This window comes from Hyperolius riggenbachi, chromosome 12 (genome assembly GCF_040937935.1).
Source record: "Hyperolius riggenbachi isolate aHypRig1 chromosome 12, aHypRig1.pri, whole genome shotgun sequence".
Taxonomy (NCBI): domain Eukaryota; kingdom Metazoa; phylum Chordata; class Amphibia; order Anura; family Hyperoliidae; genus Hyperolius; species Hyperolius riggenbachi.
The window spans coordinates 213,567,758-213,582,272 of record NC_090657.1 but is presented as its reverse complement, the minus strand read 5'-3'; the positions used below and the strand labels follow the sequence as shown (position 1 = coordinate 213,582,272).

General features: G+C 49.9%; 2 protein-coding genes across 8 annotated transcripts in view; one reads left to right on the top strand and one right to left on the bottom strand.

Annotated features, from left to right (window-relative positions):
• Nucleotides 1-14,515, bottom strand: part of BAHCC1 (BAH domain and coiled-coil containing 1) — a 270,267-nt gene that overhangs the window by 49,516 nt on the left and 206,236 nt on the right. For all 7 annotated transcript variants that reach the window (XM_068263185.1, XM_068263183.1, XM_068263189.1 and 4 more), the window contains one exon: nt 13,399-14,238. In XM_068263185.1, the coding sequence (XP_068119286.1) occupies nt 13,399-14,238 (840 nt within the window). The remainder of the gene's footprint in view (nt 1-13,398; nt 14,239-14,515) is intronic.
• Nucleotides 8,653-9,699, top strand: LOC137541727 (uncharacterized; the record flags this gene model as incomplete). Its single annotated transcript, XM_068263190.1, has 1 exon — nt 8,653-9,699. A coding segment is annotated over one exon (1,047 nt), but the record flags the coding sequence as incomplete, so codon positions are not given.

Sequence of the window (14,515 nt, the reverse complement as noted above, 5' to 3'; positions counted from 1 at the left end):
ATAAGTGATCATTCCCCAGATTACCTTATTTGGTACACACAATTTGGTACACAAAAAGGAAGTTGCAAGGCATGCTGAAGGTTGTCCTTTTTTGCTTCTCTACTCCCCCTCTGACTTAAGCAATGCAGCCTGATTGGCTGAAGCCTCTTTCCCTCCTGTTCCCCCCCCCCCCCCACCTCTGTTCCTCTCTGATTGGCCAATATTTCTCATGCTGAGACAATGCACTTTCTATAGTGAAGGGCGGGGAAATCGGGCAGAGGAGTGTAAGGGAGGAAATGACATCACGACTGGCTTCAAAATAGCCACAGTTAAAATGGGAAATGCTAAGAAGGATTTTCTCTTTTTTACTGTAGAAAAATCACGTTTTTACTGTAGAAAAAACGTGGACAGTGCAATACATATATTATGTAAGTAGAGCAAGTATTTATCTACTTATGTATGCGTTTTTTTCTGAGATAGTATGGCTGACAGCTCCTCTTTAAAAACGCGTACATACACCTGATTTATTCAAACGATGGGTCGTCCGTGTGTGTACAGTCTGTCGGCAGGCTGATAAGGCTGGTTTTGATGGATCCGCATGCAGGGGTGAGTCAGGGGGTGCAGGGATACGTGGCAGGGCACAGGTATAGGTAGTGGCATGCAGGGATAAGTGGCAGGGCACAGGAATAGGTAGTGGCATGCAGGGATACGTGGCGGGGCACAGGAATAGGTAGTGGCATGCAGGGATACGTGGCGGGGCACAGGAATAGGTAGTGGCATGCAGGGATGCGTGGCACAGGAATAGGTAGTGGCATGCAGGGGTGAGTCATAGGGTGCAGGGATATGTGGCAGGGCACAGGAATAGGTAGTGGCATGCAGGGATACGTGGCAGGGCACAGGAATAGGTAGTGGCATGCAGGGATACGTGGCGGGGCACAGGAATAGGTAGTGGCATGCAGGGATGCGTGGCACAGGAATAGGTAGTGGCATGCAGGGATACGTGGCGGGGCACAGGAATAGGTAGTGGCATGCAGGGATACGTGGCAGGGCACAGGAATAGGTAGTGGCATGCAGGGATGCGTGGCACAGGAATAGGTAGTGGCATGCAGGGATACGTGGCGGGGCACAGGAATAGGTAGCGGTATGCAGGGATACGTGGCGGGGCACAGGAATAGGTAGTGGCATGCAGGGATATGTGGCGGGGCACAGGAATAGGTAGTGGCATGCAGGGATATGTGGCGGGGCACAGGAATAGTTAGCGGCATGCAGGGATGCGTGGCGGGGCACAGGAATAGGTAGTGGCATGCAGGGATACGTGGCGGGGCACAGGAATAGTTAGCGGCATGCAGGGATACGTGGCGGGGCACAGGAATAGGTAGCGGCATGCAGGGATACGTGGCGGGGCACAGGAATAGGTAGCGGCACGATGGATACGTGGCGGGGCACAGGAATAGGTAGTGGCACGCAGGGATACGTGGCGGGGCACAGGAATAGGTAGCGGCACGCAGGGATACGTGGCGGGGCACAGGAATAGGTAGCGGCATGCAGGGATACGTGGCGGGGCACAGGAATAGGTAGCGGCACGCAGGGATACGTGGCGGGGCACAGGAATAGGTAGCGGCACGCAGGGATACGTGGCGGGGCACAGGAATAGGTAGCGGCACGCAGGGATACGTGGCGGGGCACAGGAATAGGTGGCGGCACGCAAGGATACGTGGCGGGGCACAGGAATAGGTGGCGGCACGTAGGGATACGTGGCGGGGCACAGGAATAGGTAGTGGCACGCAGGTATATGTGGCGGGGCACAGGAATAGGTAGTGGCACGCAGGGATACGTGGCGGGGCACAGGAATAGGTAGCGGCATCAGTGGTGCTCAGCAGAGCTCAAATATTCGAGTAGCTCGAATATTCGAGCTCTTTTTCAGCTATTCGAGCTCGGTATTCGAGCTCCGAATAGCTGGAGCTATTCGAATGGGCTATCCGAGTACACTCGAATAGCCCATTCACTATTCGAGCTATTCGAGCAACCCGGCGCTATTCGAGCTCGGTACCGAGCTCGAATAGCGTCATAGCCCAGATTGATGTCCTTAGAGCCAATCAGAGGGCTCCCAGGCCCTCTGACGGCAGCCAATCACAGAGGGGGACCCTGGCCAGCCCCTACCCTATAAATAGCGGCCGCCATGTTCCGTTTCTCCATGCTTGCCTGAGACTTGTACAGAGAGAGAGTTGCTCCTTTGTGCTTTGGCTTAGCAAGTGCTCTATTGTGATCATTTACCTAGCGTTTTTGCTCACCTACACCTATATTGTTGTTAGTTAGATAGACATTGTATTTTAGTTAGTAGCTTGTGTGTTACATTAGAGACAGGCAGCTGCTGCAAGCTTACAGGTTTAGGCCTCAGGGGAGCCTTGCCTCTGTGGGCAGCTGTCCTCTGTTTATTTCTCTCATCTATACCAGTATTTCTGCTGTCCTTTACTAATAGTATTGTAGTTATACTGTACTAGGAGTAGGACACTCACTGACTGTCACTGTTTATAGGCTACTAGCTAGCTCCTGCGTGTGTGCACTCACTCACTGTCTGTGTGTACACACACTCTATTTCCTTCTGATTACTGATAGATTATTGTTAGTTAGTTGTACTTACTTACTACTTACTCTTACTGTACCCGTAGGGACACTCACTGTCACTGTTCATATAGGCTACTAGCTCCTGCGTGTGCGCACTGCACTCACTGTCTGAGTGTACACACACAACACACACTCTATTTCCTTCTGATCGCTGATTGATTATTGTAATTAGTTAGTTCTACTTACTGTTACTACTTACTCTTACTGTACTAGGAGTCTAGGACACTCAGTCACTGTCCATAGGCTACTAGCTCCTGCGTGCGGTCACTCACTGTCTGAGTGTACACACACCACCCACACTCTATTTCCTTCTGATCGCTGATTGATTATTGTAATTAGTTAGTTCTACTTACTGTTACTACTTACTCTTACTGTACTAGGAGTCTAGGACACTCAGTCACTATCCATAGGCTACTAGCTCCTGCGTGCGTGCACTCACTGTCTGAGTGTACACACACTAAATTTACTTGTGATTACTACTGATTATTGTAACTGCTAGTTGTACTTCCTGACTGTTACTACTTACTTACTGTACTAGGGGACACTCACTCAGTCACCTCACCAACCAACCCACTCCATTAAAGTACCCCACTTTTCACCCGCCCTTTTACAAAACTTTTGTCTATACGCCCAAAACATTTAAGATGTCTGGAAGTGGCAGCCAGCGCGGTTTGGGCAAGGGGAAGGGCAGCAAGGGAATCAGGAGGAGAGGGAGCAGCATTGTGGCAAGCCGCGGCCGCGCCACCATGCACAGTTCCGCAGCAGCAGCAGCAGCGTCAGTGGCCAACATTCCTCCCATAGCCACTGGCCGTGGACGCCTTGGGCGCCGCCCAGCAGGAGCATCTGCAACTCACGCTGCAGAGACACAGCAGCAGCAGCGTGTAGCACCTGCTCCCATTTTCCTCCAGCCGGGTCGGAAACGTCCCATTGAGGAAAAGGATGCAGACACTGTGGTGCAACTCATGACGGAGGATGAGCCGCCCGCCATCAGCTCTGCATCCGAGGCCTCCACCCTCACCACCACCACCACCACCCCTGTTCGCAGCAGCCGCCCAGCAGGGCCTGGGGAGGAGGCCAGTTCACCGTCAGTTGGCGACCTGTCATTCAGCAGTCTTTTGACCCCAGGCATCATGAGTCAATTGTCTGCTGTTGTTGGCGATTTTGAGGAGGAGATGCTGATGGGCACTTTGGGGGATGAGGGATTGGACAGCAAGACTGTGGCGACAGTCAAGCAGCCCATCCATGCATCAGAAGAGGAGTTTGGGGGGTCCTCATCCCAGCAGGACATGTTTCAGGAGGGGGAGGATGATGATGACCCGGTGACAGACAGAGACTGGGTGCCACCACCTCCAGGGGATGTCGTCCTCAGCAGCTCTGAGGAGGAGGAGGAGGATGCTCTTGTGGGCCTTGCAAGGAGGTGCATCATTGCAAGCATTGGCAGCAGCAGTAGGCAGGTCCCACAGCCTGCTGGTGTCTCAGGCTCAGCAGCAGCAGCAGCAGCAGCATCTGCCAGTACCACCACCAGCCGCACCCAAGCCCCCCAAGCCCCCCCCCCCCCCCCCCCCCAACCACCACAGGGAGACAGGCAGCAGCGCTTCCATGCCGTAGGGGGATGTTTAAGTCACCAATCTGGCGATATTTCACCATGCCCACTGTGTACAGCAAGTACGCCACTTGCAACCACTGTCAGCGGAAGTTGAGCAGAGGTGCAGACCCCTTAAAGTTCTGCACCAGCTCGCTCATCAACCACCTTGCGGCTAAACATTTCCACCAGCATGAGGAGTTCCAGAGGCTGAAGGCATCTGGTGCTGGCAGTGGCACCACACCCATCACTGCACAGCCTTCAGCAGCAGCAGCAGCAACAGCAGCCACCCGCCCTCCTGCTCCTCCAGCAGCACCAGCAGGAGTGCGGAAACGCACTGCTCCTTCCCCCTCTGCAACTCCTGCCGCCGACACTGAGGCCTGTTCTGGCAGCCAGTCCTCAGTGGCCTCCTCTGCTGTGTCTGCTGATTCCCGTGTCAGCAAAAGGCCACGCCAGAGCCTTTTGAGCGAGTCCTTCCAGGGGGTGGTTAGGGCTCTGCCTCCCAGCAGCCGTCGCGTGCGGCAGCTGAACGGCTTGCTGGCACGGGCCATGTGCTCCCAACTCCTGCCGTACACGCTCGTGCAGGAGGGGAGCGACATTCGTGCGCTGCTTGCTTGCGCAGCCCCAGACTGGCAGCTCCCCAGCAGACACTTCTTTGCCCGCAAGGCCATTCCTGCACTGCACCGCTTTGTGATGGCCAATGTGGAGCGAGGGCTGGAGCACGCGGTTGGTGAAAGGGTCCACGTCACCATGGACTCCTGGAGCAGCCGCTTCGGGACAGGCCGCTACCTGTCCTTCACTGTCCACTGGGTCAGCTTGGTGGAAGGGGGTGAGGATGGGAGAGCAGCAGCGGGCACAGCAGCAGCAGCAACACAGTGGGTGGTGCCACCCCGCAGGGTCAGGGGAACTGCAGCAGGTTCCTCCGATCCTCTGCCATCCTCCGGCACACCTGGCCAAACCCCCCGCCTCAGCAGCAGCGTGAAGGCCCGCCACTGCCAAGCGCTGCTGCACTTGGTCAGCCTTGGGAAGACCAAGCTGACGGCAACCCATGTGTTGGCCAAACTCCAGGAGTAGGAGAGGATTTGGCTGACCCCCAGAGGCCTCAGAGTCGGAGAGGTGGTGGCCGACAATGGGGCCAATCTGGTTGCCGCAATAGACAGGGGAAACCTGACCCACATCCCCTGTCTTGCCCACGTGCTGAACCTGGTGGTGCAGAAGTTCCTGCGCACCTAGCAGGGGATGGGCGAACTGCTGGAAACGGCAAGGAATGTTGTGCGTCACTTCCGGCGCTCGGCTGCAGCCTGTGCGAGCCTGGAAGACGTGCAAAAGGAGCTGGATCTGCCACGCCATTGGCTGATCCTTGACGTTCCGACTCGCTGGAACTCCACCCTGGCGATGTTGGAGCGTCTGGTTGAACAGAGGCACGCTGTCAAACAGTACCTTGCCCTGGCCACTGTTTCCGCAGCTCAGAGAAGGGACAAGACCAGCAACATCCCGTCCATCGTCCCCGATGATGACTGGAGGCACATGCAGCAGGTGTGCTTTGTGCTGGCTCCCTTCCTGCAGGCCACAAACATGGTGAGCAGGGACCATGCTATGGTCTGCGAGTGGGTGCCCCTGGTTTCTCTGCTGAACAGGGCCCTCGATGCTTTGCTGGAACAGGGAGCGGCAGCCTTGGACCAGCAGGAGCGGCAACCAGCTGCGCAGTCCACCTCTGAGGGGGAGGAGGAGGAGGACTTGGTGGAGGTCCCTGACCTGGCTGCTGATGAGGGGGATCAGCACAGCGCAGCTGAGTTGGTGCGGGGGTGGAGAGAGGATGAGGCGGCAGAGGAGGAGGATGAGGACAGCACTGACGTCGATGTGCCAGCAGACGTGGCCCGCCTCTTCCCAATGGCAGCGCACATGCTGACGTGCCTGCGCAGGGACCCCAGGGTGATCCAGATGAAGCAGAGGGAGGACATCTGGATCAGCATGATGTTGGACCCACGCCTCAAGGGGAAGTTGAGCCAGTTCCTGCCGCCTGCAGGAGGAGACCCAGCGCAACAAATAAGGAGCTTGCAGCAGGCCCTTGTTGAGCGCTTGGAGGAAGCCTTCCCCCAGCCTTCCACCCCCACTGTCCAGCAGCGAGCACAGAGGCAGCAGCAGGTGCCTGCATCTAGCAGCAGCAAGCGCCCCACAGACCTGCTGTCTCTCAGCCACGAGCTCTACAGGACTGTAGAGGCTCCGGCAGCAGTGACTAGAGAGGAGATGCATGCAGCAGCATCCTCCTCCGGTCACAGCCAGCGCCTGACCCGCATGGTGGCTGACTACATGGGGTCGTACAGCGGGCTTGACAGCGATGCCCCTGTTGATCCCATGGAGTATTGGGTCAAGCGCATGGAGATCTGGAGCGAGCTGGCGCAGTACGCCCTGGAAGTGCTGTCCTGCCCCCCTTCCAGCGTGCTGTCCGAGCGCTGCTTCAGTGCAGCTGGTGGCGTGGTCACCGAGAAACGCTCACGTCTGTCTCACAAGTCTGTGGACAGACTGACGTTTCTCAAGATGAACCAGGCGTGGGTGGAAGGCGAGTTCCTGGCCCCTGTTGTCGGCGAGAGGGGGACATGAACTGGCTGCCGGAACCATCGTTAATGTGCCTTACCACCCTTTACCACCTCCTGGCTCCTGCTCACTAAGCCAGCCTGGTTCACTTTGACTATTACGTCGCCTGCAGCCACACATTTTACACCTACAGTGGGCTGCTGTGTACTGCCCTTCTGCTGTCTGTCTGTGTTTCCCACTGCCAGGGTACACAGAATTACCTTCTTCTGCTGCCACTCTGCCACCAGCTATTACGTCAAACAATAGCTATATTGGTTGCAAAACCAAAAAACCATAAAAAAAAAAAAGGGTTTAATTTTTCTGAGGTGCCCGGGTTGAAAACTGTGTTGTCCCAGTTGTGTATTGGACACAATGTGGGCTGCACGACCGCTGTCTGGGACCTCCTGTTGTGTTTATTTACAGCCCTGGTATCACCGCTAGGTACCAGGGCTATTATGTCACGCTGCCTACCTGCTGCCACACTCACACTACTCCTCCATACCTCCTCCTGCTGCTGCTGCTGCTGTCTGTCTGTGTTTCCCACTGCCAGGGTACACAGATGATTTACCTTCTGCTGCCACTCTGCCACCAGCTATTACGTCAAACAATAGCTGCTCGCCTACTCCTCCATTCCTCCTCCTGCTGCTGCTGTCTGTCTGTGTTTCCCACTGCCAGGGTACACAGAATTACCTTCTTCTGCTGCCACTCTGCCACCAGCTATTACGTCAAACAATAGCTATATTGGTTGCAAAACCAAAACCAAACAAACCATTAAAAAAAAAAAAAAAAGGTTTAATTTTTCTGAGGTGCCCGGGTTGAAAACTGTGTTGTCCCAGTTGTGTATTGGACACAATGTGGGCTGCACGACCGCTGTCTGGGACCTCCTGTTGTGTTTATTTACAGCCCTGGTATCACCGCTAGGTACCAGGGCTATTATGTCACGCTGCCTACCTGCTGCCACACTCACACTGCTCCTCCATACCTCCTCCTGCTGCTGCTGCTGCTGCTGTCTGTCTGTGTTTCCCACTGCCAGGGTACACAGATGATTTACCTTCTGCTGCCACTCTGCCACCAGCTATTACGTCAAACAATAGCTGCTCGCCTACTCCTCCATTCCTCCTCCTGCTGCTGCTGTCTGTCTGTGTTTCCCACTGCCAGGGTACACAGAATTACCTTCTGCTGCCACTCTGCCACCAGCTATTACGTCAAACAATAGCTATATTGGTTGCAAAACCAAAACCAAACAAACCATTAAAAAAAAAAAAAAAGGTTTAATTTTTCTGAGGTGCCCGGGTTGAAAACTGTGTTGTCCCAGTTGTGTATTGGACACAATGTGGGCTGCACGACCGCTGTCTGGGACCTCCTGTTGTGTTTATTTACAGCCCTGGTATCACCGCTAGGTACCAGGGCTATTATGTCACGGCGAGCTGCCTGCCTCATTGACTGCCTGCTGCCACACACTCATCCTCCTCCTCCTGCTGCTGAATTTACCTCCTGCTGTCTTTGTGTTTCCACTGCCAGGGAGCACATACAATGGCGCTTCCAACATGCGTGCGCCCACCAGCTATTTGTTACGCTCAAAAATAGCTGCATTTCTTTAAAAAAAAAAATTGAAAAGAGAAATACGTGAAGAAGAAGAAGACGATATTGAAAAAGAAGGAGAAGGAGAAGATGAAGAAGAAGATGAAGAAGAAGATGAAAAAGAAGAAGAAGATGAAAAAGAAGAAGAAGATGAAAAAGAAGAAGAAGATGAAAAAGAAGAAGAAGATGAAAAAGAAGAAGAAGAAGATGAAGAAGATGAAGAAGAAGAAGATGAAGAAGATGAAGAAGAAGAAGATGAAGAAGAAGATGAAGAAGAAGATGAAGAAGAAGATGAAGAAGAAGATGAAGAAGAAGATGAAGATGATGAAGATGATGAAGAAGAAGAAGAAGAAGAAGATGAAGAAGATGAAGAAGAAGATGAAGATGATGAAGATGATGAAGAAGATGAAGAAGAAGAAGATGAAGAAGATGAAGAAGAAGATGAAGAAGATGAAGAAGAAGAAGAAGAAGATGAAGATGAAGAAGAAGAAGATGAAGATGAAGAAGAAGAAGATGATGAAGAAGATGATGAAGAAGATGAAGAAGAAGATGATGAAGAAGAAGAAGAAGAAGAAGAAGATGATGAAGAAGAAGAAGAAGAAGAAGAAGAAGAAGAAGAAGAAGAAGAAGAAGAAGAAGAAGAAGAAGAAGAAGAAGAAGAAGAAGAAGAAGAAGAAGAAGAAGAAGAAGAAGAAGAAGAAGAAGAAGATGATGATGAAGAAGAAGAAGATGAAGAAGAAGAAGATGAAGAAGAAGAAGAAGAAGATGAAGAAGATGAAGAAGATGAAGAAGAAGAAGAAGAAGATGAAGAAGATGAAGAAGAAGAAGAAGAAGAAGAAGATGAAGAAGAAGAAGAAGAAGAAGAAGAAGATGAAGAAGATGATGAAGAAGAAGAAGAAGAAGAAGAAGAAGAAGAAGAAGAAGAAGAAGAAGAAGAAGAAGAAGATGATGATGAAGAAGAAGAAGATGAAGAAGATGATGAAGAAGAAGAAGAAGATGAAGAAGAAGAAGAAGATGAAGAAGAAGAAGAAGAAGATGAAGAAGATGATGAAGAAGATGAAGAAGAAGAAGAAGAAGATGAAGAAGATGAAGAAGAAGATGAAGAAGATGAAGAAGAAGATGAAGAAGATGAAGAAGAAGAAGAAGATGAAGAAGAAGAAGAAGAAGAAGATGAAGAAGATGAAGAAGAAGATGAAGAAGATGAAGAAGAAGATGAAGAAGAAGATGAAGAAGATGAAGAAGAAGATGAAGAAGATGAAGAAGAAGAAGAAGAAGAAGAAGAAGAAGAAGAAGAAGAAGAAGAAGAAGAAGAAGAAGAAGAAGAAGAAGAAGAAGAAGAAGAAGAAGAAGAAGAAGAAGATGAAGAAGACAATATAGAAGAAGAAGAAGATATAGAAGAAGAAGATCGAGAAGAAGAAGAAGAAAGATAAAGAAGAAGAAGAACAAGTATATACAGTAACACTACTGAACAAAATTAAGGACACAACTTCTCTTTCCACATTTTTTTTTAAAGGAACATCCCCACATAATCACTTGCTGTTGTTACTTGGAAAAAAAGATGTTTCTTGCATCATTCACCCTCAAAACAAGTGTTGGAAGCTATTTAAGGCCAATTCGAATAGTCAGCTCGAATAGTGAGCTCGAATACCGACTCGAATAGTGAGCTCGAAGTCCGAGGTCGAATCGAATAGTAAAAATTATTCGACTCGAATATTCGACTGACCTCGAATAATTTACTATTCGAATTTGACCAAACTCGAATTTTAAAAAGGGGTATTTGAGCATCACTAAGCGGCATGCAGGGATACGTGGCGGGGCACAGGAATAGGTAGTGGCATGCAGGTATACGTGGCGGGGCACAGGAATAGGTAATGGCACGCAGGGATGAGGATGCAGGGATACAGCATAGTGTACAGCAATATGCCATGTCTGGCAGCAATGCACAATAACACACAGAGATTCGCCATACACGCAGAGCTATGCTGAGTCAATGGACTCTCAGGCTTTAGTGTTTTTATTTCCAAATGTAAAATAAAAAAGGCAGAAATAATAAAGTGGCCTCCTCCCCTATAATGGCGGCTGTCGGAGGGTCTGCTCCGGGTGGTGAGGGGGGCGGCAGATCCCTGCGGAGCATCACAGCCTGGTGATTAAGTGACACGCTGCACTTAGAGAGCCCAGACTGCAGTGTTTGTGTGTAATGATCTCCAAGGACAGGATAATATCCGTCCTGCGGGGGAATTAGAGGGAAAGACCTCTGGCTTTTAGCTGCTCTTATCGCAAGGCTCTCCAGTCCCCACAGGCCTCCATGCAAGAGGAGACCGTCCTGTAACCAAAACTCCACCTCTAACCTTCTACTCAAAGTGGACCTGAACTCTTGCACAGGACAGAAAGAAAACAGAGAAAAATACACCCGGTGTGAATTTAGAGAGAGTTTAGCCTGGCTAATTCCCCCTCATCTGTGACTAATAAGTTGTAATTTAATCTCTAAGCTACGTCAGCTCAGGAATCTCAGCAGTCATGCCAGAGCTGCTAATTTGTAAACACAGGATGTAAACAATATATCTGCTTCTATGAAAGCAGGAAGTGGAAACACTGCAGATTTATTGCAGGATTTGCATAAGATGTAACAAAAATGTTTTTCTGTAAAGGTTATTATGCCGTTTATCTTTTACAGCACAGTGGAAGTCCTGGGTTCTGATCCGCTTTAAAGAAGAACTCCAGTGAAAATAAAGTAATGGTGCTTCATTTTTACAATAATTCTGTATAAATGATTTAGTCAGTGTTTGCCCATTGTAAAATCTTTCCTCTCCCTGATTTACATTCTGACATTTATCACATGGTGACATTTTTACTGTTGGCAGGGGATGTCATTGGAAGGAGATGCTGTTTGCTTTCTTTGGCAGTTGTAAACAGCTGTTATTTCCCACAATGCAATGAGGTTCACAGACAGGAAACTGTCAGGACCATGGTCATGACATCACACTGTGGGCGGGGTTTCACCACAATATCAGCCATACAGAGCCCCCTGATGATCCGTTTGGAAAAATATTGCTCATGTAAAAAGGGAGAATCAGCTACTGATTGGGATGAAGTTCAATTCTTGGTCACGGTTCCTCTTTAATATCCTCCTAATGCGGTGTGCAAACAATTATGAGTCTGGTCACCCCTCATCTTAAAGTAGTAGGTCACAGGAGGCCATGCTTCTTGCAAGCAGGGCCGGTTCTCTCATGAGGCATGGTGAAATATTTGCATCAGGTGGCAGAGATTACAGGGGCATCATTTTTGTACTGTTTTTACACTAACAGCATGTGGTCAGAGTAGGAAGAGAACGAGACTCACAGCCAGCCAGTGTGCTATTGTGTTGAGCTGCAGCATGTCATGTGAGAACATTAATTGAAGCAGAGTAAATTGTTGGGTGCTGTGCAATCGTTCCAATTCGGGAGGGGGGGGGGGGGGGTGCTGCTTCACAAGTTTGCCTCAGGCAGCAAAAAGCCCTGCGTGCAAGTTGGTGAAAATGAGGGGGAATTGACAGGAAGTCCCACAATGCTACACTTCAGTAAGGGTTGCATTCCTCCACCCTTTTTGATCCCATAATCTTATCGAATCAGAAAACTGATGCCGCTACATGGCCACACGATCAATCTTTCGATTGATTTCTGCACCCCCCCCCCTCCAATGGCTCGATGGGGTGTACAGTGGCCTCTCGATGACTGACAGAGCCCGGGCCAGTCCCCCCAAGCATATGTCTCTTACACCCATTAAATACAAGGCAAATTCTGATAACTCTCGGTGATAAACAAGCAGAAGCAGCGCATAGAAACAAAGTACCACACTAAATTCCTGTTTTATGGGCCAGATGTGCTTGCCACTGCAGTACAGCTCGCTTCCTTCTCCTCCCTGGATTTAGACAGTGGGTCGGTCAAGTAAGTGTGTCCATATCACACGCAAAGTAGGCAGGATAACAGAGGACCAGATTACATTTACCAGTTTCCCATACCCAGAGCATTGCCCCAAATCTCCTTCTGCATGATGGGAAGAGTAAGCAACCACATGACGGCATTGCCCCCAACTTCCAGGTACTGCATGTCTGCCCGGGCAGCCACATGGAAAAGTGGCGGGAGAGTCCGCGATCATCTACTGAGTGAAGATCCTAGCCAATGGGAGGTCTGCAACAAGGTCCAAGGGACCTCAATAGCAGACAACAAAGAGACCGTGACATTGTTCCATGAAAAATATTGGTAAAAACTGTCTGCAAACTTTCAACTTTGAGGAGTTGTGTTTCAAGAGAAACTTGTGAACTTCCTCCCAGTGCAATTTAAATCAATGATAAATAGGTCCCTTAGTTTCCCTTCGTTTCTGGCCTCGCCAAACTCCACGAAGTTCACAGGCTTGAATAACAATCGTGATTTAAAGCTTTTCAAAAATGCTTTCTTTTTTTGTACTGTAATCAGGCAGAAAGAAGCTTTAATATTCTCTGAGCAGTCCATCCTAGCACAATCTTGGACTAGTTACGCAAGTATTGGACAGACCGTACGTTAGAATGGATGGGTTCTGACGGAGAAATTGCTCATCATTGTTGGCACAGCTGGTGGGACGGCACTGGCGCTATTAAACCCGAGGTGCTGGAGGCACGGCCATTTCAAGACCACAATAGGCACTTCTTAGCAATTTCCAAAGCAGATTACACGTGAAAAACGGGATAAAATGCATTACTAACTAGAACCTGGTACATACATCCAATGCCTCGTGCAGTCCATGCTGCCTGCCGTAACATTGCATAGCTGTTGGCTGAAACGTTAAAGGAAACTTGACGTGAAAGGAATGTGGAGGGTGCCATTGTTGACTTCTTATTGAAAATGCCATGGTCCCTGGTTGTTGTGCTAACCCTTTGCCTTTCATACGCTCTGAATTGTTGACTCAGAACACTTCAAAAGGCTAAGATAGCAGCATAGCATCCAGGAACCTCCCAAGGAACAAAAATGGCAGCCTCCGAATTCCTTTTACTTCAGGTGTCCCTTCATTGCCCTCAGGTTTATTGTATACAGAAGTCATCTTACCTTTCGTATCTGCTGTCTGGTCCTGCAGAGCCAAGTCTGCCAACTCGCTGAGAAGAGCAATCCCATGGATCCCTGAGCTGGAAGATAAGGACGTTGTGTCGACAGGGCAGATGACCTCCTTGTCTGGTATGGTGGGGAAGTCTCCCAGGGAGATACTGGCAGCAATCAGGGTGTCCAGACTGTAGAGAAACTCTTCTTCTTGGTTGGTTACAGCTGGTGAAGCAGGCATGGAAGATGGAAGAGGCTCCTCCTCATCCTCCTCCTGCTCTTCCTCCTCTTCCACTTGAGCTTCTCCTGAGTCCAGATCCTCCGTGACCTTCTCTAATAAAGTCTCATCTACATCACCATCCTTAACTTCTTGCTCCTCTGTGGTTACGGGAGCAACTGGAGACTCCTCAGAAAGGTTTGGCACCTGTTCCACCAATGGGCCTTCAAAGTCACAAGTGTTATCCGACTCCTTTTCCTCCTCCACCAGTGCGCTTACAGCTTCCACTTGTTCCTCTACCTTCGCATCTTCCTTGGGCTCTTCCACACTCTGACTAGCTACAGCTTCCATGCACTCCGGGGTCTTGGGGGGCTGGGGTTCTTGGCTACATATCTCACTTAGGTCCGTCTCACCTAAGCGAGGCAATTCCTGGTTGCCCTCCAGGGAGTCCCCAGGAGCGGGTGTGCTGCAAGGGGAATCCTTGGAGGGGGTAAACGTCCTAGACTGCTCAGGTTCTGCTGCAGTGGAAGCTGTTTGCATAGTTTCGGGGGCAGCAGGGTCTGCAGAGTGCACATGGTGGGGAGTCGGAGAGCTATAGGACTGGGCATCTGGGTAGTTGTATCCAGGAGGCAGATCTGCAAGAAAGGCCAAACATATAAGATTATCAATACAGGACTAAATTATTATGAATACATTATGTCCAGTAATTCAGTAAACAAGCCATTTTCATTCAAGCTCAAGGTTTAAGGTCCGTACACATCCAATTTTTACCTGCAGGTGACTGACCAATTTTACCATTTCCATGTAGTATGAGAGCTATACCTACACAGTCTGTTCATAGTATTCAAAATCAGTTGGCCGTCGTCATAGTTAGTACATGGCATTGGTAAAATTGGCCAGTCACCTGCAGAT